General features: G+C 33.1%; 2 protein-coding genes and 1 non-coding gene across 3 annotated transcripts in view; all 3 read left to right on the top strand.

Moving 5' to 3' along the window:
* Positions 1 to 5,733, top strand: part of LOC110028456 (WEB family protein At2g38370-like) — a 25,244-nt gene extending 19,511 nt beyond the window's left edge. The window contains exon 2 of the mRNA XM_020730311.1: positions 4,032 to 5,733. Within this exon, the coding sequence (XP_020585970.1) occupies positions 4,032 to 5,483 (1,452 nt within the window). The 3' untranslated portion in view covers positions 5,484 to 5,733. The remainder of the gene's footprint in view (positions 1 to 4,031) is intronic.
* Positions 5,734 to 9,134: 3,401 nt separating this feature from the next.
* On the top strand, positions 9,135 to 9,216 carry TRNAS-UGA. Its single transcript has one exon. It is a non-coding gene; the product is annotated as a tRNA-Ser (tRNA).
* A 106-nt stretch (positions 9,217 to 9,322) lies between these two features.
* LOC110028469 (proactivator polypeptide-like 1) lies at positions 9,323 to 23,105 on the top strand. Its single transcript, XM_020730327.1, has 6 exons — positions 9,323 to 9,448; positions 12,395 to 12,496; positions 13,053 to 13,204; positions 13,312 to 13,509; positions 14,127 to 14,186; positions 22,818 to 23,105. The coding sequence occupies exons 2-6, from the start codon at positions 12,400 to 12,402 to the stop codon at positions 22,938 to 22,940; spliced, it is 630 nt and encodes a 209-aa protein (XP_020585986.1). The 5' UTR covers positions 9,323 to 9,448; positions 12,395 to 12,399; the 3' UTR covers positions 22,941 to 23,105.

Here is a 23,105-nt window from a genome sequence, read left to right as displayed (position 1 = left end):
ATATATATAGAAAAATCAGACCGCAGTTTTCTAGCAGCCACCGTAGGTAGCCATATTTGGTGGGAAATCGTAGCTCTGTAGCTTTTTGAGAACGCATTTGTCAAGAAGGAAAAACTGCGGTGCCGTACTGCACCACCACCACACTGCCGCCCAAACGCACCACCCTAAGCTTATCAAAATTACTTAATCTCTTATCTTAGCTTTTCTATATATTTTATTTTATTATTTCTTATTACCATGTCTACTATATATATCATTAGAACTCTAGTTTTGGTTTATTTTCTACTCTTTCTGCAAGCCCCTTAGCTTTCTTATAATCACTATAAATTTCAATATTATTCATTTCTTGCCTAGTTTTAAAAACAAGTCTATTTTCATTAATAATTTTTTGTACCTCCTCATTCCCCCAGTAATTCTCATTATCTGATCTATCACATGAAAGCTTCAACAACAACACTTATAATGAAAATAGAAATGAAATGTCAAGGTACTTCATTTTGTTTTATTTTATAGCAAAACTAGTCTGTAATCTGGTTTAAGCATTCTCTCACACTGGGTGAGATCATATGAATTAGGTATTCAACGATCAAATTGGACTTTTAAATGTAATTAGATCAGAGCTATGCGGGTCAGCTTAAGCTTCTAGACTGCAACATTTATTTAGGGTGCGTTTGGAGCAACTTGTGCTTATCCTGAAACGTGGCCTGCTGGTAGCCTGCGGGGTTCGACCCGCGGTCTGTGTTTAGTGTAAAAATCCAACTGCATTTTCAGACAAGCTGTCGAAACATGTTTTCCAAACAGTGAAACGACGTTTTGAAAATGCCGCCCGCAATTATAAGCTGCCCCAAACGGGCCCTTAATCAATATTATTGATTTGATTGTGTCAATAGGAGTTTCAGGTCTCAAATCAATACTTTGATATTAAAAATTTTAATTAACTCATCCACTATTAAAGTTAATGAGAGTTGAATATGTTTCTTATTAGTAAAATATAATAGAGTAGTATGGTATAATGATAAATTCATATGTTTAAGATGGCACATCAGTAAAAATGCTTTTGTACATTAAGTTCTTATAAAATTTTCAACGCGGTTGGAGTTCTCTTGACCTGGTTTTAAGTGGGTGTCAAACTATCAATTTGAAATTTCTTAGTGCTTTATAATATGCGGTTGAGAAGGTGGCTCGTGGGTCTTGAAGGCCAATGGAACTTCAAGGCCCAAGGTTTATGTAGCCAGACCAAAGGCATAGCCATTGGTATTCTGATGTTATATTCGTCTAATCCTATAAATTTGTCATAATAGCAAATTCATTAAATTTGAAATTTAGGCCAGAATTGAGGTAAATGAGAATTACAAATCTATAGGATTTATTTTGATCTTTTGATAGACTTTTTGGCTAATCATGTGCAAATCCTACTTAAATCCGCCTACCATACAATCCATAAATGTATTTAAACTTGATTTTTATGGATTTTGGAGGGGCCATTTTGGCCATCTACCTGAATCTTGTATACTCTATTGAACAGCCCGAACTAGTCTTTATTAATACTACAACAACAACAACTACTACCACAAGCCTTTATCCCACTAAGTGGGGTCGGCTACATGTATCATTTTTCTCCATTGTGTCCTACATGAGTTAGTCTTTATTAATCATTTAATTTTTTTAGGCATGTGCATGTCTAAATGACTTCAAATTTGAACGATTTTGTATTCATAAGATTCATCTTGTCATGACTAAAGATGTTTGTTTCGGTTGTAAGCACACAAAATTCCAGGGATATTTATTTGCCTCTTTCAAATAGCTCAATAAATTTGTAATTATGCTACAAATGTTTGATTTCGACTAATTTGGACTTAGATCCCAACATTTTTGGTATTATTGGATTTGTGTAGTTGCACTGGTCTGCATTGACTACAAATTTGTTAAAATGAACTTCGAATGATCTCAGTTATTTCCCAAAATTTGTCGCTTAATTATTTTTTAGGTTTGTGATATGAAATTTTTATCAATATTTATGATTGATTAGATTAACCTTTCTGTGATCTATCAACCAAGATTCTATTTTCTTCCCTTTACAGTATCTAAGCCTATCAAAATCACTTAATCTCGTATCTTGTTATTCAATATATTTTATTTTTTCCTTTAAGATCTAAATGTACTGTATATTTTATTTGTACTTGATTATATATATATATTTGTTATCTATTCTTTTTGCTAACAAAGATAAGATAAGATAACTTTCTTATTATCATTATAAATTTTTGCCAACATTTAGTAACGCATCTCATTGTCATTGTATGATCTATCGTAGACAAACTTCTACAGCAACCCTCTTAATGAAATTAACCATCTTATTTGTAGTTACATGACACTAACCTTAATTAAATCTTGAGTTACTTTATTTCTTTATAAAACAACACTCTAATTTGGTTTAAGCATCCTCCCACACTTGGTGAGATCACATGAATAAGATATTCAAAGATCACATTAGGCTCTCAAGTGTAATCAGATCAGGGCTATGCTGGTCAACTAAAGTTTATCGACTAGAACTTATATTCAATCCATGTTATTAATTGTTTTGCATCAATAGGGGTAGCGGTTCTCGAATTCATACTTTGGTCTTGGAAATATTAACTCAATTAATATTAATGTTAAAGAGAGTTGAATAAGTATCATATTTGTAAAATGTAATAGATTAGTATGGTTTGCTAATAAATTCATATGTTTAGGATGCCACATTGGTAAAAATACTTTTTTACAATAAGTTCTTACGAAAGTTTGAATGAGCTTGGGGCTCTCTTGACTCGTGTTTAAGAGGGTGTGAAATTGTAAAATTTGAAATTTCATGGTTAGCGCTTCTTAACTTGCAGATGAGATGGGTGGCCCAGTAGTTCTTTCATTATTTTGAATGTTGTTTATCATTGCAAATTCTATGTTATGATTTTCACCTTAGAACAATCCATTTCAGTCTCTATTGATCTATGGATTGGCTTGCAACATTTTACTTTGTTTCCTATGACATGTTATGGTTTTTAACTAAAATGTTCTGTTATTTTTTGAGTGGATGGGAAGGAATGGAATGAAGCTATGTGAAACCTACCCCCAATGGACCGTGTTTGACCACCCTAGATGTTGAGCTTGTGTTTGCTTTTATGACTTTCTTGAAAGGAATATTTACATACATAGCACTCAATTCCTATGTATTTACATATCTAACACCTAAACTTCAATTTTTACATACGTGCCAACTTACCTATGGATGAAAATGTGTACTTCACTTTTTAAAAGTTAAAATGTTGAAATTTTTTAAGCCGGGTGAAAGATTTGGGTGATATAATATAAAAAAGTAATTTCTAGGTGTTAGTTATGTAAATGTCCCACCTTGAAAATGTATTAATTTTTGAAGTTATGATAATCATGTCCCATTGCAATTATGAAAATAATGCTAAATCCTTTTTTCTTGTGTATGATTTTACATGCTCGTTTATGCATAAAAAATAAAAATAAATAAATAATAAAACCTCATTTATGCATGAAATTGTAAAATCTCTGAGTTCGCATAACCTGGCCGAGTGCCCTCCATCAGGTCGATTCATCTTATCTATTATGATCAACAATCGCACACAGTCGCAGTAGAGACACAATCACAAGTTATAAATGGTTTTTGATAATGTGCCCGTCAAAATTTTGTTATTTACGAAGTGTTTCATGCATTCCACTCAATTCTTATCTATTTACATATCTAACACCTTAACTTCAATTTTTACATATACACCGCCACCTTATCTATGCATGAAAAGGGGTATTTAAAAGTAAAAAAAATTATATTTTTAATGTGATACAAAGATTTAGGTGATATAAATATAAAAACTAAAGCTTATGGGTTAGATATGCAAAGACCTGAGAGCAGCATTTCATCTGGTTTTCATTGGATTATTTTATGAAATGTTTTCTAAGATTTAATTAATTTTAGTTATAATATTTTCATATGCATTCTATAAATGTCTCAAAGCGCCTTTTCTTCTCAGAAACACCATTCAGTGGAGGATTGTGAGCTTATAAATGTGCAAGAACAGACTGCTCAACTGGAGAAGGAACTCATCCTAAAAGAAAGTGAAACTCGTGAAGTTCTGAAGGAACTCGAAAGGACTAGAAGAGCGGCCGACAGCTTAAAAATAAAATTACAGGAAGAACCCTCAGTAGTCCGTAAATTTCCCGAAACCCACACAGTCATGCAGGCAACACGATCCCCGGTATCAATTTTAGCTGTGCTCAGCCAAGCAAAATTGAATCTGAGCAGGAAGACAAATGACCTGGCCAACATTCAAGCTTCGATAGACTCATTAAACCAAAAGTTAGCCGAGGAGAAAGAGTCAATCAAAAAAACTCGTGAAAAACTTTCGTTAAACAGAGCCGCTGTTTCTTCTTTAGAAGATGATTTGAACCGAATGACTTTGAAACTGCAGTTGTCCATAGATGCAGAAGAGAAATTTAATGGAGATCCTGCAAGCATTTCATTAGAGATTAAAAATCTGATTTCTGAGAGAGAAAACTTTAAGCAAGCCACGAAAACTGCAGCTTCAGAAGTATTGAGATTAACTTCTGAGATTGAACAGATGAATGTTAGTATAAAGGCTGTTGAAATTAGGTGCTCAGCTGCTAAGAAGATGGAAGAGGCAGCTAAAGCCACCGAAGCCGCTGCGTTCGCTCGGATCAAAGCTCTTATAAACAGCAACAGCTCAATTTCAGGTTTGCAAAATGAACCTCCACTCGTCCTTCCAATGAATGAATATTTCATCCTGACTCGCAAAATCAAAGATGCCGAGGAAAACTCGAGGAAGAAAATCGAATGCGCCATGCTTGAGGTTGAAAAAGCGAATCAGTCGAAGCTGGAGCTGATATCTAAACTGGAGGAAGCTGAAGCGGATGGAAAAACTAGCAGAAAGTTACTCGAAGAAGCCATGAACCGTGCAGAGGCTGCAAATCGAGAAAAACTAGCATTTGAAGAGGTGCTGCGGAGACGAAGGTCCGACCATGGCCAACGTAAACGCTGCATTCATAACTCTGCCAAGTTTAAGAACTCCTATCCGTCTCATCAAAGAAGAGACACTAAGTTGATTGATCTTAATGGGCTTAATGTGATTGGTGATTATTCTAGGAATAGAATAAAGCACACATTGTCTATAGGAGAAATACTGAGCAAGAAGTTAGTTGGTCCTGGAGATGATAATGATTATGACACAGTAATACAGATGAGATTGAATGAAAAAGCGACGGTTCCTCTTGGTCAAATACTGAGTAGAAAACCTGAAGTTTTATCTCCTGAGAATGGTTGTGGATCTGCTCGTAAGCGGCATCATCATACGAAGAGGAAGAGATTTGGGTTTGTGGTGTTCTCGCATCTGTTGAAGAATGAAAGATTGAAGAGCAAGAAGAACAGCAAGAACAAGAAGAGAAAACAGATTTCAGTTCATGGGTGATTATGGTGTGGATGTTTAGTAGGTAGCTCTTTTTCTGATATGTTAGTTTTGTTCTGGATATTGTTTTTCGTTGTTTATCCCCACTACTTGTTGCATATCAACAAGCTGTTCTTGTCTGTAAAAATGCGTGTTTTGATGGCTCTGCTGTTCTGTTTGGTGGAGAGTAGTTTTGTCTTCTGAACAATTTACTGTTAGATTGAAGATGGAAGTCAAGGCATCTGAATTACTCAAATCTCTTACGAGTTAAAACTCTTGAAGTGCAAGCTCACATTTTCATTTGGCGCTTTAGGATAATGAATTTTGACAAAATTAAGAAATTATCATTGAGTTTTATTAGAGATAGAAATGTGGATATTGATTATTGACAGTGGATCATGATAGAAATATAGTTGTGTGAGGGGTGTACACACAAGGATTCATGACACGAACATGGCCTGATAAATTGTTGATAAGTAGGGCTATGAACAAACCAATGCACTTGGTGTACAATTTGAATTTTGTTTGATTAATACGTGATTAAAGTTTTTCATATTGATAAATAAATAAATTTTGATATTTTTGAAGTATGAATGTCAAATGAACCAAAAATAAATATGGTCTAAATTATTTATTTATGATTATAAATAAATTTTATTGTTAAACAAGTAATTTGTTAATACTATAGTAAGCTCAATGATAATTAGAATAAAATATGATTAATTAAAATTTCTTTAACTATATATCTATTAGTGATGCATTATCAACAAATTTCATCTTTTAACATGAATTTTGAGGCGTTTTTTGTGTAAGAAATATTTCAATTTAAATTAAAAATTATCCAGAAGTCTATCAGTGAACCTAAAATCAACTTGCTGGCTTGATTGTACGATTCCAATGATATCCAAATTAATCTAATTTGAGTCAAATTAAGTCCAGATCAAGTTATTAAACTTATTTTTGAGGTTTTAGGTTGTTAATTGAAGTGTCAAATGAACTCCAAATTTGATGTGTTTATAGTCAAATCAAGTATCTCAATGAGAGGAACCCATCAAGTCCAAGTTCATCTAATTATGAGGTTATTAAGGTCATGGTATTATCAAAATACCACTTATGATGAAGAGGAATCAACATGGGTTGTTTGATAGGGTAGTTATTTACCAAAGTACAAAAATGCCTCTTTTTAGGACTTATAAATAGATCTACTCTCTTCACTTGGAAGGGGAGGGAGGAAGGAGGAGTCAAATTCCAAAGCTATTCTGGACTGAAGACCTGTCGATAGCTCCTGTTTTCCACATCAACTATTGCTCGCAGTCCGCTGTCGACCACCGCCAACCGCCCCCTGCTTGTCACCGTTTGTGGACTTTGTAGAGTAACTAAGACGCATCCTGAATACGGGGTAACGAAGTATCCCAACTACAGTGTAACATACTATCATCAATACTGGGTAACAAAAGTATCTTGAATTTTTTTGCAATAAAGTATCCAGAAAACGAGGCAACATAGGATCCCAAATACTTTGTAAATTATTATTCTAAAGACGGTGTAACAAACTATCACAAGTACGGGGTAATGTGCAACAAGGTATCCCGAATACGAGCTAAATAAGTATCTTGAATATAGTGCAATGAAGAATCCTAAATTTTGAGGAACAAAGTATCCTGAATACAGTGTAATGACACATGATAAATATGGTTTAACAAAGTATCCCAAACACAATGTATCAAAGATCCGACGATAACTCCATAGGACAACTACTTCCGACAAGCTTAATTATAATATGACAATTTTGCCCAAACTTCAAAAGTTTTTTATATGTTGTATAACAATAAGTATTATCTCTGGTAAAAAATAAAAAACCTGAGAGAAAAGTTGCAACCAATAATCTGTGTAACATCAACTATAACCTCTTTAGCCAACTGACGCTCTTGCAGCTACCAATGATAGCCTATTTAGCCAGTTACTTCTATAACTTTTAACTATGACCTATGTGGACAACTAGTGCTCTTGCAGTTACCAAATATGGCCCGTGTAGCTAATTATGCAACTTCCCACTATGGTCACTCAGGCCTACTGACGCTCTTACAGCTACCATCTACTACCCATGTGTCTAATTATTATTGCATTTTCCTACTATGATCTTTGTGGTCAACTGGTGCTATTATTGCTACCAATCACAACCTATGTGACCTACGAGTATGTGGTCAACTGCTACTACAAATTCCAACTATGACCTCTGCAACTAATTAATATTGTTGTAGTTTTCAACTACGACCTTCATAGCCAACTGGCACTATTGCAACAGTTGACTACAACTTTTATGGCTAACTATTGCATTTGAAGCACAATTACGATCTTTGTGGTCTGCTATCGCTATTATATATCATTAAAAATTATTTTTGTTGCACAATTATAGTTATTAAAGTTGAATGACTATTGTGCGCCTATAATCATCAGTTTTTTAATTCCATCTTCTCTAATTTTAAAGAAGCGTAGACACATATACTTACAAACATATATTGAATAATGTTTTTTCATGTAAATAATGTTGGTGGCTTTTTTTTACTTTTTGTATAGCGTTGAGACATTAAAATTATCACTCCACTGTCGTAAAACATCCGACAAAAATCATAATATAATATAACTTAATATTATTATGTATATTAATTTAATGTAGCTATTTTATTTTTTTTCTTTATTTAAATGAAATAATTTATTAGTACTTATTTAAATTATTTGACTGCAATAAAGTTTGCTTACAATTTTTTATTTAATTGGCCTAAATTAGTTAGATGTTAATTCAAAATTCATTTTGGCAGTAAATTCTTGTTTGGTTGTTTCCATTAGCTTAAAGAGTTTGTTTATTTATGTTAGAAAATTGTTTCTTTCTTGAGAACTAACATACATACCCTTTATTTTCTATGTATTTATATATGAAATATTTAAACTTTATTTTTAAATTTATGGTACTTTGTCCGGGCATAAGAAATTGGTAGTCTTTTGTATATGAGATGGATCGATGGTGGCTCAGTGATTATGCATTTCCTTTTTTGTTGAGATATCCCGTGCATGAACTCTTGCCAACAGGGGTGTAAAGAAGTCAAACACGAGCGAGCCCAGGCTCAGCTTGTGTTCGGCTCGTTTATATTTCGAGCTCAAAAAGTGTGTTCGTGTTTGACTTATTTGCTTAGCGAGCTGAACACGAGCTGTTCACGAACAAAAAGTCGTTTTGACAACCCTAATCACGTAGCTATAAGATGTTAAGGATTGGGGCAAGATTTAAAACAACATTTGAATCTGATATAATAATTTTTATTATTTTTTTAATTAATATTTTTAATTGATTATAAATCTTTGTAACCTTGTAGTCAATAATTTTTTTTAAAATACTATTCATAAAAATATATATATATATAATTGATTAGTAATATTTCGAGCCAAAATGAGACAAACATGTACAAATGAGTCAAACATGAACGAATAAATATTAGTTCGTGTTCGGCTAGTTAACTTAGCAAATGAGCTGAACACAAATTTCTTAACGAGCTGAACCTGAGTTGTTCGCGAACAACGAGCCGTTTTGACAGCCCTGCTCGCCAACTTCTTAAAAATAATAATTTCAGATTTAAAGCCAAAATTAATATATATACTTTAATTTCAAAAGTAAAACAATCTGTCGATATGTCCGAGTGGTTAAGGAGACAGACTTGAAATCTGTTGGGCTTCGCCCGCGCAGGTTCGAACCCTGCTGTCGACGATTGTTTGCTTTTTGGTACATTTTTTTTTGGCTAATGATCAGCGTAAAGTAGTCCAGCGGAACATTGGAACGCGACATTTTGATTTTCTGTGAATAGCATTTCCATCGCCGTACTACGCCGCAAAACTCCGGCTCGTCTTTTCTTCTCCGTTATAACTTATTATCGAAAGGAGTTGGTCGAGCAGGGCAGCTTTGGGAGTAGACCAAAACCTAATTGTTGAATCGTTCTCTGGTAATAATTTGCATTTCTTTACTGTGATTTTAGATTCGTTAGACGGCGAATAGAGGCTTCGTTCTTATTGATTCTCAATTCTCCGTGGATTTCTATTTGCTGCAGCTTTTACATAATTTTCATTTTATCTCCGCGTATTAGATTTTTTGTTCGTGCGTAATTATTCAGGTTATGCGTGCTGCTGCTTCTTTTCTTTTTTTTTTTTTTTTTTTTTTTTTTTTTTGGTTTTTTTGGTTTCACTTCTTCCCTGTATTCAATTTCCTGATCCTGTTTCAACAGATTCTGATTTACTATGGGACTGGTATTGAATGGGAAGTTGTGAGTATGCTGATTGATAAACTTTCAGAAAATTTAAAGAAATACATGCGTTAGAGCTCCATGGCTTGATTTGTGCTCTGGCAAAATCATTTACTTTATATATATATATATATATATAAATTCATCTTTTTTTCTCCACGATTGAGTTGTGGTACATCCTAATGTTAGATAGAGTTGATACCACTAAGCCTTTTGATAGAAGATGTTGTCTTAATCTTATGATAAATATGATCTTCCGAAGATTATGTTCTTTTGGCTTCTCGAATCAATGAAAATTTTGACAACCTTCTACTGTACGTAGATTTGTGAGGTGAACAACTGCTCACACTCATTAGATTTAGGTATCAAACTCAACTCTTTCCTTTTTATTAATGTCATCAAGGAAAGGCACAGTTACAGTTAATTCACCGGTTCTAACCTTTGTTCCTGGTCCGCTATAGTGGCCTCCTTCTAGTTTGCATTCTCCTTTGATTTCTGTGGAAAACTTGGTTGAACATTTTAGTGTTGTATTCTACTGTGCCGCAGGATTTAGTGATGATCACTATAAATTTGATTCCAAGAAGAAGAGGTTGTTGCAATATTCTCCTTGTCAAGACACTTTTGATTCTACTCTTATTTCTCGTGGCCTTTGGTTTTTCTCTCTTCTAGAATTTGTTAGAGATATTCCAAAACATCTCTGCCATGTAATTTGTTAACATAGAGATATCTTTCAATAAAGTACCGATTCCTGAACTCTGTTATGTAATTTTGCACTGTCTCATCTTATTGTTGTTGCAACTCATGACATTTTCAATGTCTTTTTTCTCTGCACCTCATAAAGTAGAATTCTTATCCTAGCAACCTTTTGAATTGTTGCCATGTTTTGTTCTGAAGATCATGATTGATATAAAGTGTTCCATTACATTATTACATATTTGGTGAGTTTTGGCCGAGCAAATAAAAGTTTCTCTCGAGAAGAATATTTGTAGAGACTAAAATAAGTTTCAAGTTGATCTAGCCATGGATCAAGCTTCTTGACATGAATAGAACCATAAAATACAAGAATATTGATGCATCAAGCTTCTTTGAAAAGTTGCTTGAGGCATTGTCTTTTTTCGAGTCTTCTTCTTGCTTGGTAGAGCTATTATTGGTTCTCATTATCGAATGACAAAGACATCTTTATTTGAGTCGATCCTTTTGGTTCTTGATTCATCACTAGTACTATTCATTCACCATCTTCATCATCGTGATTGTCTACTATTAAAAGAATGCGACTTGGTTAGCCACTTCGTTGGACTTATCTTCTTATGAAGGTTTCATATTAGCTTTCTGTTTTTTTTTTTCTTGAAAGATCTAGGAAGTAGACAAGTTCCTTGTCTTTTAGAAGCTATTTTTAGTCTGCACCTGGCATCAGGGTTATTTTGAACCTAACACTCACATATAAAAAAACCTGACTTGAAACACACCCACGGGACATCAGAAGAGATCAAACCAACATGTCGACTATGCGGGATCGAAAGGAGGGGCTTATTAGGATTCTTGTTTTTTGGAGTAAGAAATTTATGTTTAATCTAAATAACTAGACAAATATAGAGGAGGAACCCAATTTTTCTTTAGCTCTCATACTCTCTCTGAATCTTTGATTCCCATATTTTAGAATTGCATATAGTATCTCTCGAATAATGGATTCCCATTCCTCTCTAAAACATTCTTTTATGTTGACGGGGAATGTCGGTTACATTAATGAGCAAGATTTATTAATTACGAGAAATCATGATTACGAGTTTCAAAACAAAGGCATGGTTTTCAGCGCCGACTTTGTGGACTGCTAGAAACAGATTTGTACTGTAATTTAGTAGAAACAAACTTTTTGGCCACAGAGTTACTTGACTTCTGCACTAACATCTTTCTACTCCTAGGCCTTGTCAATTCTCTCATCAACTTTGATAGATTTCTCTTGATAACATTATGGTCTTCTTGGGATTTTTCTTGGCAACATCACAAGCCTCTTGAAATTCCACTATATTACTTTCAAGTTTTCTTTACTTGTCCTCCAAGCACCTTCCCAACAAGCTAACTGATCTCATAATTAGTGATTTTTTTGGGTCTTAGGTATTTTGGGGTCAAGGCGCTCATGAGTTTCTAGTGGTGATTCCTATCATTGTTTTAGGAACAGAAGGCTCCTCTAGTTCAACATTTTATGAGGAAGACGGCCATTTGTAGTGATTGGCATGTCTTTGTATAATATTAATTAAGTGAAGATAAATTAGAATTTAATACAAGATTCTGCAAAATATTACAAGAAACTTTGATGTTAATAGAATATCTCATTAGATCTATCAAAGTCAATGAATGATCTCTTCAAAATATTTACATTAAAACACCAAAACTTTCCAATATCTCACAAACATGGAGATTCAATCATGTGTTATAACATTTTAACTAAAAGAAATTTCAGGTCCATATGATTGACGCTTGACACATCTCATTTTAATTTATATTTTTGGCTATTATAAGATTCACACTTACGTCCCCTGGACTGTTTATAATCCTGGCTGAATCAATTTCCATACAGTTGCTCACGATATGAAATATACAAGGATAGTGCTGCCAATTAGAATAACATGTTTGTTGATGTCTTTCGTGCAGGCGTAATGGTCTCCAAAGTGGCTTTTGTTTTGCTCATTGTCGTGATCATTGGCTGCATTGGTTACAATGATGCCAAAAATATAGAGCACTTAAACATATTGGGTAAGTTTTGAAGCTTGATGGATTATTTCCAATTTCCCTTGGTTCATTTTTTTTATTTTCATACAATAAATTTGACCTGTGGATAATTGTTTTTTTTTATTATTATTTTTATTTTTTGCACTAAATGCAATGTTTCTATGGTTCATTCAAACACTAATATCAAGGAATTAAAAAATTGTTTATGATTTAACTTTTAAATCATAAAATGTTACCTGTTGACTTTCTACTTATTTTTGTGGATATTTTTATATACATCCTTTAGTCGTTGATGCTTATGATAAAAGAGGAACAAATGAAAAAATTCTATGTTATCAATGTTCTATCCTTGTGATCTTGCATTTTAATGATTTGAATGTATTTGAAAGAGCCACAAATAGTTACTGTTGATGCAGAGTTTCGAACTTAATGATTTATGCTCAAAAGTGGTTCTTCTTTCAGTCAATTTCAATTATGGATATTTGTTATATTTAATAAGCAGCACCATTACCATTTAGCATGCTTGGCTTAATCAAACTGTCTATAATGAGTAAACTGACAAACATTTTGAAACATTTAGATGCAAATGCTGTTATTACAAGGAATGAACATTTTTGTGAACTCTGTCAAGATTTTACCACACGAATCTTATCATTTTTCAAGGAGAATGGGACGACCATCGTTGAAACTCTTCATCAAGTTTGCTCCCACCTGTACTCCTTCGAAGAACAGGTAAGCTCTACTATGCGCCAACAGAGTACTGTTTTCCATTGTGTTTGTGGGTTTTTATAAGACTGATTTCTTATATTTTTGCGGTTTTGAATAAAATAATTTGGCAGTGTAATTTGTTGGTGGATCACTACACATCAATTTTCTTCGCGGAAATTGCTAAATTGCAGCCTGAAAAGTTTTGCAAAAAGGTTAATCTTTGTGAGAACAAGGCGTTGGCTTATATTGTACAGAACAGCGATACCTGCACGGTCTGTCATAATTTTGTTAATGAAGTTGTCACTAAACTTGATGATCCAGAGACGCAGGTAATATGCCATTGGTGGAAGTGGTCTGATAACATAACCAAGATTTTGCTTTGAAAACTTATCATTTTTAGATATTATATCTTCTTAATTGCTGTATTATAACCATTAATCCTTTTATGTTCTTTGGTAAATATATATAGTTGGGCGACCTTCAAATATGAAAATTGCTTGATAGTCTTGATATGAAACTTCTCCATATGTATAGCTCCTCTAAGAGTAATGCCGTATTGTAGTTAAGAGAAGTGACATACAATCCCACACAATTCTTATGTATTTACATTTATAACAGTTTGGTGTCAGAACCTATTCATGAAAAAAAAGATATATTTTACTTTTAAAAAGTTACTAAAAGTGGTATTTTTTATGTGAATTTAAAGATTTGTGCTCTATGCATGTAAATATGAAAGTTTACATGTTAGATGTGTAAATACATAAGAATTGTGTGGTATGTATAAATGCCCCTTCTAGTTATTATAACATGAGCAAATTTATGTGCACTTGCTTTGTGGCGCTTTAAAAAAAATAGTAAGGGAACAGAAACGTTCTTTTTAGAAATTTTATACATTCTTTTTATTTTTCGCTGTTTCTTATTTCTGGGCTACTTCGTGTCTATGCAGCTTAAGATAATGCAGATACTTCTCAAAGAATGCAACCAGACTGGAGATTTTTCTCATCAGGTAATCTTTTACAAGCTAGTTGCCATTTTAAAATATAGAACCAAAACATTCTTACCTAAGATATGAACAATTTATATTGTCAATCTAAAATAATGTGAGGTTCAATCCGTTACGTAAAGCAGAAATAATTGGTGTCTATTTCGTAATCAAAGGCTATATTTAGCATAGCTTTTTGCTTCCTGCTTTTGCAATTGTAAACAATATAGGCAATTTTATAGTGTCTGTAAAAACAAACATTAGTACAATTATTTAGCTAGCTTCATAAAAAAAACTCTTATGAATTTAATTTTTTTTTATATAATTATTAAGTTAATAAATTTAAATACTTAAATGTTAATTAAGATTAGGATACTCTATTCTAATTATACGAAGTTCATAGTAATATTCATTTTGCGTATTCAATAATTATATTAGTGTCACTGGTCTTGTTTTCTTCAAAAATTCGATCCTTGTAGCACTTAAGCCAACTTTTTTTATATCATTTTACCAAACAGTTTTTGATTTATCTAAAAACATTGTAGAAATATATACAACATGATACAACATAATCCAAGAATGCTAATCATAGTCTAATTCCTTTTAAACCTAGTCATCTCATACACGCTCACTTAACTGTCCAACTGATATTTTCCTTATACTGAACCATTCTGTCATACTTCTTGATACGGATCCAACAAATTTTCATCATTCGACACGAATCTCGATGCAATTTTTTAAACAATAAACATTCAAACTTCAATTAAAAGTCATCCAGAGCTCCGATTTCAACAAAGTTATAGTCAAACTGAGATCAAATTGACCGGCTCGATGAGACGAACCTAATGATATCAAAATTTGTCAAATCACGCTCAGATCAAGTCAATAAACCACTCTTAGAGGATTTTCGAACACATTTGGAAGGTAGAACTATTGCCGACCCTATCAAGCCTATACTCGAATCAAGCGTCTCGATAAGATAAATCTAACGAGTCCAAGGTTGCTCAATTCTGATATCGTTAAGACACTCAAATGTCCATAAACGACATATGATTGAGGGAAGCTCTCTAGATCGTCCGATCAAAATAGTTGAGATTCCTGCATTAATGACATCCAGAACACTATAAATAGATCTCTACCCCTCTCATGGGATGAGAGCTGAAGCCTTGGGAAAGAACTTGATGCTTTGAAAAGGAGCTGAAGTTGAACACCACCGGCGACCTTCGTCGCATACCGCCGACCATTGTCGCACACCGCCGATCGTCGTAGGCCATAATCGACCTCTGACGATTACCGCCGACCGTCATCAGCCACCACCCACAGCCTTCAACCACCGCTGACCAGACACCGTCAGTCAACGTCGTAACTTGGAAAATCTAATAACGCCTCCCTTCTGTGGGACAAGAGCTCACCACTATGATCAATGTGCCAACAACAACCTATGGTCATCAGCTCGTACAGTTTCTGACTCTGGGCTCAGCGGCCTACGGAAGTCATTAATACTCCCCCAAACGACCTACGTGGTCATCAGCTCATACATTTCATGACTTCGGCCCCAACGACCTACAGACGTCATCAATAATCGCCCCAACGACCTAAGTTGTCATCAGCTCATGCAACTCTTGACTTCGGCCCCAGCGGCTTACAAACGTCATCAATACTCGCCCTAACAACCTACATGGTCATCACCTTGTGTAGCTCCCGACTTTGGCCCATATGGTCTACAAACATCATTAATATTCCCCCTTACGGCCTACGTGGTCTACAGCTAGTGCAGCTTCCGACTCTGGTCCCCACGGTGTATGGACATCACTACTCACCACCACGGTCTACGTAAACAATTATGACTTACGTTGTCCACAGCTCCCACAACTGTTTACTATGGTTTTGTTGGTCAATCAACGCTTCTCAAACAACAATCTACAACACTCATAACTGACTACTACCTCCACAACAATAAACAATGACCCTTGCAACCTGTTGTCGCTAAGAACTGCAGTCAGATTATAATTATGCAACTTTGTAATTATATCTTTCCTAATTTAGGGGAAGAATAAACACGTGTACTCATTATTTATAGTGGATTATTTCAACTGAGCTAGGCCTCATGATTTTTCCCCATTTCAAGGGTTTTCCATGTAAAACATCGAGGTGCCTCCTACTGCTTACTTCTCTTCTTTTATCTGTGTGTGTTGAATTCTCGTGCAACGCTAAAATGATAATCCATTACTCTACCGCCACGAATTTTTTACGAATTTTTTAGACGCATCACTTCTTTAGGTTCATTTGGTTGCTTATGGATATAAAACTTATTTTGAAATTTATTTTCGCTCATTTATCGGTGAAATGAATATCTTTACACTTGGGGGAGTTTTAAGAGGTTTTGTAAAGTTGTGGTTGGAAAATTTTATTAACTCTTATAGACAAGCGTTGAGAAGGTACGGATACGATGAATCATAAAATAATAATAAAGAGATCAGGCGCTGCAATTGAAGGTATTAAGGTTTATGTTATTCAGCAAATACTAACCTACTCTCACATGAGAGGTGAGAGGACCTGAACCATTATATTAGAAAGAGAAGTCGCAATGGCGTATAAATAAAAGGACACTAAGAAACTCAAAATCAAAGTACACTATGTCCAACAATGAAAGGAAGCTCTTAGTCTCTCGAAATTAAATGAGAAACAAAGTAGATCAAAACAATACGAAAAGTTGTGCACTGTAAAAGTACTTCAGAAGTGCATTTGTATGTCTCTTTATGAATTCAGCTTGAAAATCATGATACAAAAATAGTTTTGATTCATTGAGATGATACTTCCTTGCTCACAAAAATGAACCTTTTTGTTGTTTTTTACTTTTATGTTCGGAAAGCACTCCTCTTAACAAACCATAGAATTTTTCTTGCTCAAGTCTTCATGCCAGCTGTCCTCGGTATGCTCGCACTGATTTGAAATCAGTGGAACCATCTTTGTGAAGGATCAAACTTTAAATTAAATATTCAAAGTAGCAAATTATTCTAACCAAATATCAAATTCTTTTTGCTAGAATTAAATAATTTGTTGTTATTCTTACAGTTCTCCTATTTTAGATCATGGTTTTTCCTAACAAATTATTTAGTGCAAAAAAAGAAATAAGTAACGCAGTTCTCCCTTGACTCGATAATGTAGCAATATAAATTGTCTCCTTTGTGACTCTCTCTCTCTCTCTCTCTCTCTCTCTCTCTCCTAATCAAGCGCTCCATGCTCTCAAAGCCCCTAATGGTTAAGCATCATGCAAAACCTCAATATACATAAATATTGGAATGATTTGATCCAGCATTGGGATTGTGCAATGCAAAAAAATTCTACATTTTCCTCTCCAAATGTGTCCGCTCAGCATATACTTTCTTCTATTTTGGAGCCTTTATTGCATACACGAAATTAACTTTTCTCAAATCATAGTGCTCCAAATGAGCTGTACCATTCAAATATGCAAACTAAAATGCATAGAATCTATTAACTATTTTTTGCTTATATGACAACCAAAGCACCCTTGTAAATCGTAAGAGCTTCAACATCTCAAATGAATTTACTGTACATCATTGATAAAACTCAAATATATTATATTTGAAATATTCACATACATACCACTCAATTCTTATATATCCATATTACTACGTCCGGATGTGAAAAGTGGATGATTGTGTTAGGTAGTCGACAACTAGCGTAAAATTTGTCGAAAATCATGGCATGAATCATTTTAATCATTGTGTAAAATTTAGGGCGTCCCCTAAAAAAGACTCGTTGTATGACCTGAATACAGTATAAATGTGTAACTGTCGTTACATCGGCGCCTAGGTATAGTGTCAAATAAACAAGAGTTCTCACATTACGGACAAATGCGAGGAAAGAAGTTAGTCTATGAAACTAATATTACGATAGGATATTGAAATATAGGTATTCTTACGAGTAAATTAATGATATTAGTTGATATTATGATTCATAGAAAGGTGAATGCCTTATGTATTCAAGAAACTAAATGAGTTGGAGAAAAAGCTAAGGAGGTTGATAACTTAGGTCTTAAACTTTGGTATTTTGTTAAGAGTCGCACTAGAAATGATGTAGGTGTAATTATAGATAGGATTTTGAAAGATATTGTTGTAAAAATTAATAGAATTAGAGATAGAATTATGTACCTTAAGATTATTGTTGATACTAGTATTTTTAATATTATAAGTGTTTATACTCCTCAAATAGGTTTAAATATAGGTTCTAAAGAAAAATTCTAGAATGATCTAGAAGACTTATTACAAATGAGACCTCTTGAAGAAATTATTTTTGTTGGAAGAGATTTAAATGGACATGTCGGTAGAGTGATAGAAAATTTTAACAATATTCATTGTGGCTATAGTTTTGGAATGATTAATGAATAAGGTAGAGTCATATTAGATTTTATTTTAGCGTATGATTTTGTTATTGTTAATACTTTATTCAAGAAAAAAAATGAGCATATTATTACTTATAAGAATGGATATAATAAAACACAAATTGATTATTGCTTATGAGAAGAAGATATTGTCGAGAATGTAAAGATTATAAGATCATGCAAGTAAGGATTTAAGTACTCAACATCGATTATTAATTCCGGATTTTAAGATGAAGAATTATAAAATAAAAAATACTATGAATCATTATCATAGAATTAGATGGGGGCACTCAAAGATAAATAAAATTATTTTTATAACTAAATTTCATGATTTCAAAATTTGGGATGTTCGTGAAGAAGCAAATTATATGTGGGATAAAGTAACAAATACTATTAAACAAGCGACACAACATGTATTTGGAGAATCAAAAGGAAAAAATTCTATGAATAAAAATAGTTGTGATGGAATAGTAATGTGCAACAAAAGAAAAGATATAAAAAGTTATGTTATAAAAAATTGGTTTAAATGTAAAAATTTAGAGAATTGAAAAAAATATAAATAACTCATAGGTAGTCTAAGAGAGCAATCTATAATGCTCAAAATTCTGCTTTTAGTGATCTTTATAACATATTAGATATCGACCTTAATGATTTTACTATTAATAATAATAATAATAATATTTTATTTTTACTGTCGTATTAGTAAAAAGAAGTAGATGAGACTTTAATGAAAATCAAGGGTGGAAAGTCTTTAGGACCTGATAATATTTCAATTGAAGTGTGGAAATATTTAGGAGATTTGAGAGTTTCTTGTCTTACCGAACTTTTTAATATTTTTTTAAAAACTAAAAATATGTCTAAGGAATGGAGTAAGAGTATTTTGGTTCCAATTTTTAAGAATAAAGCAGATGCACAACAGTTTGCAAATCATAGAGGAATTAGGTTGATATGTCATACTTTAAAATTATGGGAGGGTAATTGAATATAGGTTAAGACGTATTACAAAAATTTCTTATAATAAGTTTAGATTTATGTCGTCCAGGCCTACTATGGAAGCTATATATTTATTGAGAGGTTTGATAGAGAAGTACAAAGAAAATAAGGAAGATCTACATATGATTTTTATTGATTTAGAAAAACCTTGCCATAAGATTTCAAGAGATATCTTTTGGAGAGCTCTAGAGAAGAAAGATGTTGATATGACTTATACTCGAGTCATTCTCGAGTCATTAAAGATACATTAAAGATATGTATACTAGAGTTGTTACTTTTGTTCGAACAGAAGGAGGATTGTCCAAATATTTTCCTATTTCAATTGGATTGCGTCAGGGATAGGCTTTAAGCCCATATCTTTTTGCTTAAGTTATGGATGCTCTAATTGAACATTTACAGGAGGATGTACCTTGTTGTATGTTCTTCGTTGATGATATCCTTCTTGTGGATAAAACTAGAGAAAAAGTTCAGGAAAACTGTAATTATGGAGGTCTACATTGGAGTCTAAAGGCCTTCGTTTGAGTAGAACTAAAACTGAATTCTTGGAATATAATTTTAGTCATGAACTGAATTCTTGGAATATAATTTTAGTAGTAGTAACTCTAGTGACATAGTTGTAATTATGGCTGATCAAATCATTAAAAGGTGTGAATATTTAAGATATCTCAGATTTATTATTCAAAGTGATGGTGATATAGATGGGGATGTTATTAAGAGAATTCAAGGTGGTTGGATGAAGTGGAGGAATGTGTCAGGCATATTGTGTGATAGAAAAGTACCATTCAGACTAAAAGGAAAATTTATTAAGATGTTGGTGAGACATGCAATGCTTTATGGTCTGACATGTTGGCCTTTAGAAGAGAAAGCATAAAACTAAGTTAAGTGTTGCCGAGATGAGAATGCTTAGGTGAATGAGTGGCTTTACACTTAGAGATAAAATGCGAAATGAATATATCCGTGTAGGGTTTATGTAGCTCCAGTGGCAGACAAAATTAGAGAGATTCCTCTTAGATGGTTTGGTCACATTAAATGTCGACCATCTGATGATTCGGTTAGGAGAGTAGATGTTTTAGATTCAACTTATGTTAAGAAAGTCAGAGGTAGACCTAGAAAGACTTGGACATATTGTGTAAAAAATGATATTAATTTATTATAATTAAATGAAAATATGGCACTCAATAGGACGCAATGAAGAAAAAGGATTCATTTAGTCGACCCCACTTAGTGGGATAAAGGCTTGTTTTTGCTGTATGTCACCTAACCAATGCGTGAAAAGGTACATTTTACATTTTTAAAGTTAAAATGGTAGTATTTTTTATGTGATATTATGGATTTGGATTGTATAACTATAAAAAATAAAGTTTAGGTGTTTGATATGTTAATACATAGGAATGGGTGGTATTTATGTAAATGCCCCATCAAATTTTTTTTCTTATATTTGGTACATGCATGACTCCAACCATTTTCATATTCGCATCATATTTAATTACATATTACTAGAACCAGATCAATGTGCTGGAACCAACCATCTTGCATACTAAGTTGTTTCCTACAAACACAATCACAATGCGGGTCATATTTGAAAAACATCTCATTGTTAGACCACACATGATATGAGCAAGTTTAGTCTAAAATGCCACATATCTTTTTATTTTTCTCCATCGGTCACCAAAATATCACATGTTAGAACCGGATCAATGTGCAATAATGTTAGCATCTATTGACTTTTTCCTCTTTGTGATATGCTTGTTACTTGTTTTTTTTTAAATTATGATGATCTCAATGTGTTATTTCTTCTTACAGTAGAATAGAGGCTTACTCTTATCATGATTAGATCTTTTCGCAAAAGATCTCATTCTAACCAATAATCTCTAAATTTTCTTTTATATTCATCTACACCATTAGACATATGGTAACATCTTCGAAACTGAGCAATTTCTTGACATCCTATAATTTATTTGTTACTCTCTCATGGAACATGATATTATCGAAATGTTTGTAAAATGGAATTAAAGGGCGCCATAATGATAAAGATTGATACTCATCATCAACAATCATCTCAATATTCATCAACTCACAAAAAATAAAATTAAATTGATTCATACATGACTTATTGAGCATTTCTTCTTGTTTGGGTAGCAAATATAATCTGTACTTTTGTAAATATACAAATATTCCCACTTGAGTTGAATCTCTTTCAACTTGTTAGATCGTAGTCTTGATCATATTTGTATGTATTATTTAGTCTAAAATGGAGTTAAGTGGCGGACAAGATAGGGAGAGTCATCTTAGATGGCTTGGTCACCTTAAACGTTGACCATCTGATGAGCCAATTAGGAGAGTAGATGTTTTAGATTCAACATATGTTGAAAAATACGGAGATAGACCAAAAAATTTAGGCATATTGCATAAAAACTGATTTTAATTTATTGGAATTAAATGAAAATATGAATCGCCTACTAAGATAATGGCTTGTTGTCGTTGTTGTTGATGATATTGCCTTGGCTTGTATATGCTAGCCTAGAACATTCCACACATCTTGGTTGTTTAAAATTTAAATCTTTTTATTCCATTTGATATGAAACTTAATAACCAGCATATTCATTATAAATTTAGTATCAATTGATAAGAAAATGCTCGACTTATTTGCAGAAACGCCATCTGTGAGAAGTGATGAAACTAAACAGGAGTTAAGGGGCGCTCCCTTTAAATTTAAGAAATGCCTCATATAATATAACAGTATATAATATGAAAGACTTACTCTTAAATCCTTTAATTACTAAGAAATTTAATTATTTCGAGTCAATGTTGCTATTTTGCTACACTCAACTACCATTTTTTTTTCCCACCAAGCATCAATCAAACGGAAGCCTTGGAATCCTTTAATGGAAATTCACATTATCAAAAATGTATTACTGCTCGAATACTCTTTTTAACCATCTCAATTTGCTGAAATCAATTGATATGATTATAAAAATTTTAGGGCATTTACATGATTACCACCCAATACCCAAGCATTTACATATCTAAAGCCTAAGCTTTACTTTTTACACACATACCAACCAAATGTTTCATATCACATAAAAAATACCACTATTTTAACATCTAAAAAGTGAATTACACCTCTTCATGCTTAGGTTAGGTGACATATATGTAAAAATTGAAGATTAGGTGTTAGATATGTAAATACATAGGAATTAGGTGTTATGTATGTAAATCTCCCTTATTTTATGAACTCACTATGTTCTCTTCTTCAGTGTAAGAGGTTGGTTATCGAATATGGCCCAATCATACTTCTCAACGCAGAGAAATTTTTTGAGAAAACAGACGTTTGTGCTGCGATTCATGCATGTAATCCTCCTCAAATTGCTGCTATTTGAACTCGAATTCCTTACTTCCTCTCCTGCTTGGATCGAACACCATAAATTAAAAAGAGAAGTTCTCGAGACTTCTCATGCTGCAAGAGTATTGAGAATCAACTGGTGTTTTCATTATTTTTAGCTGATAATACTATCTGCTTGTTTACAACAGTAATTGTTGTTCTA

This window comes from Phalaenopsis equestris, unplaced genomic scaffold, assembly GCF_001263595.1.
Source record: "Phalaenopsis equestris unplaced genomic scaffold, ASM126359v1 Scaffold000511, whole genome shotgun sequence".
Lineage (NCBI taxonomy): Eukaryota > Viridiplantae > Streptophyta > Magnoliopsida > Asparagales > Orchidaceae > Phalaenopsis > Phalaenopsis equestris.
The sequence above is the reverse complement of the archived record's forward strand: the minus strand, read 5'-3'. Positions and strand labels throughout refer to the sequence as shown.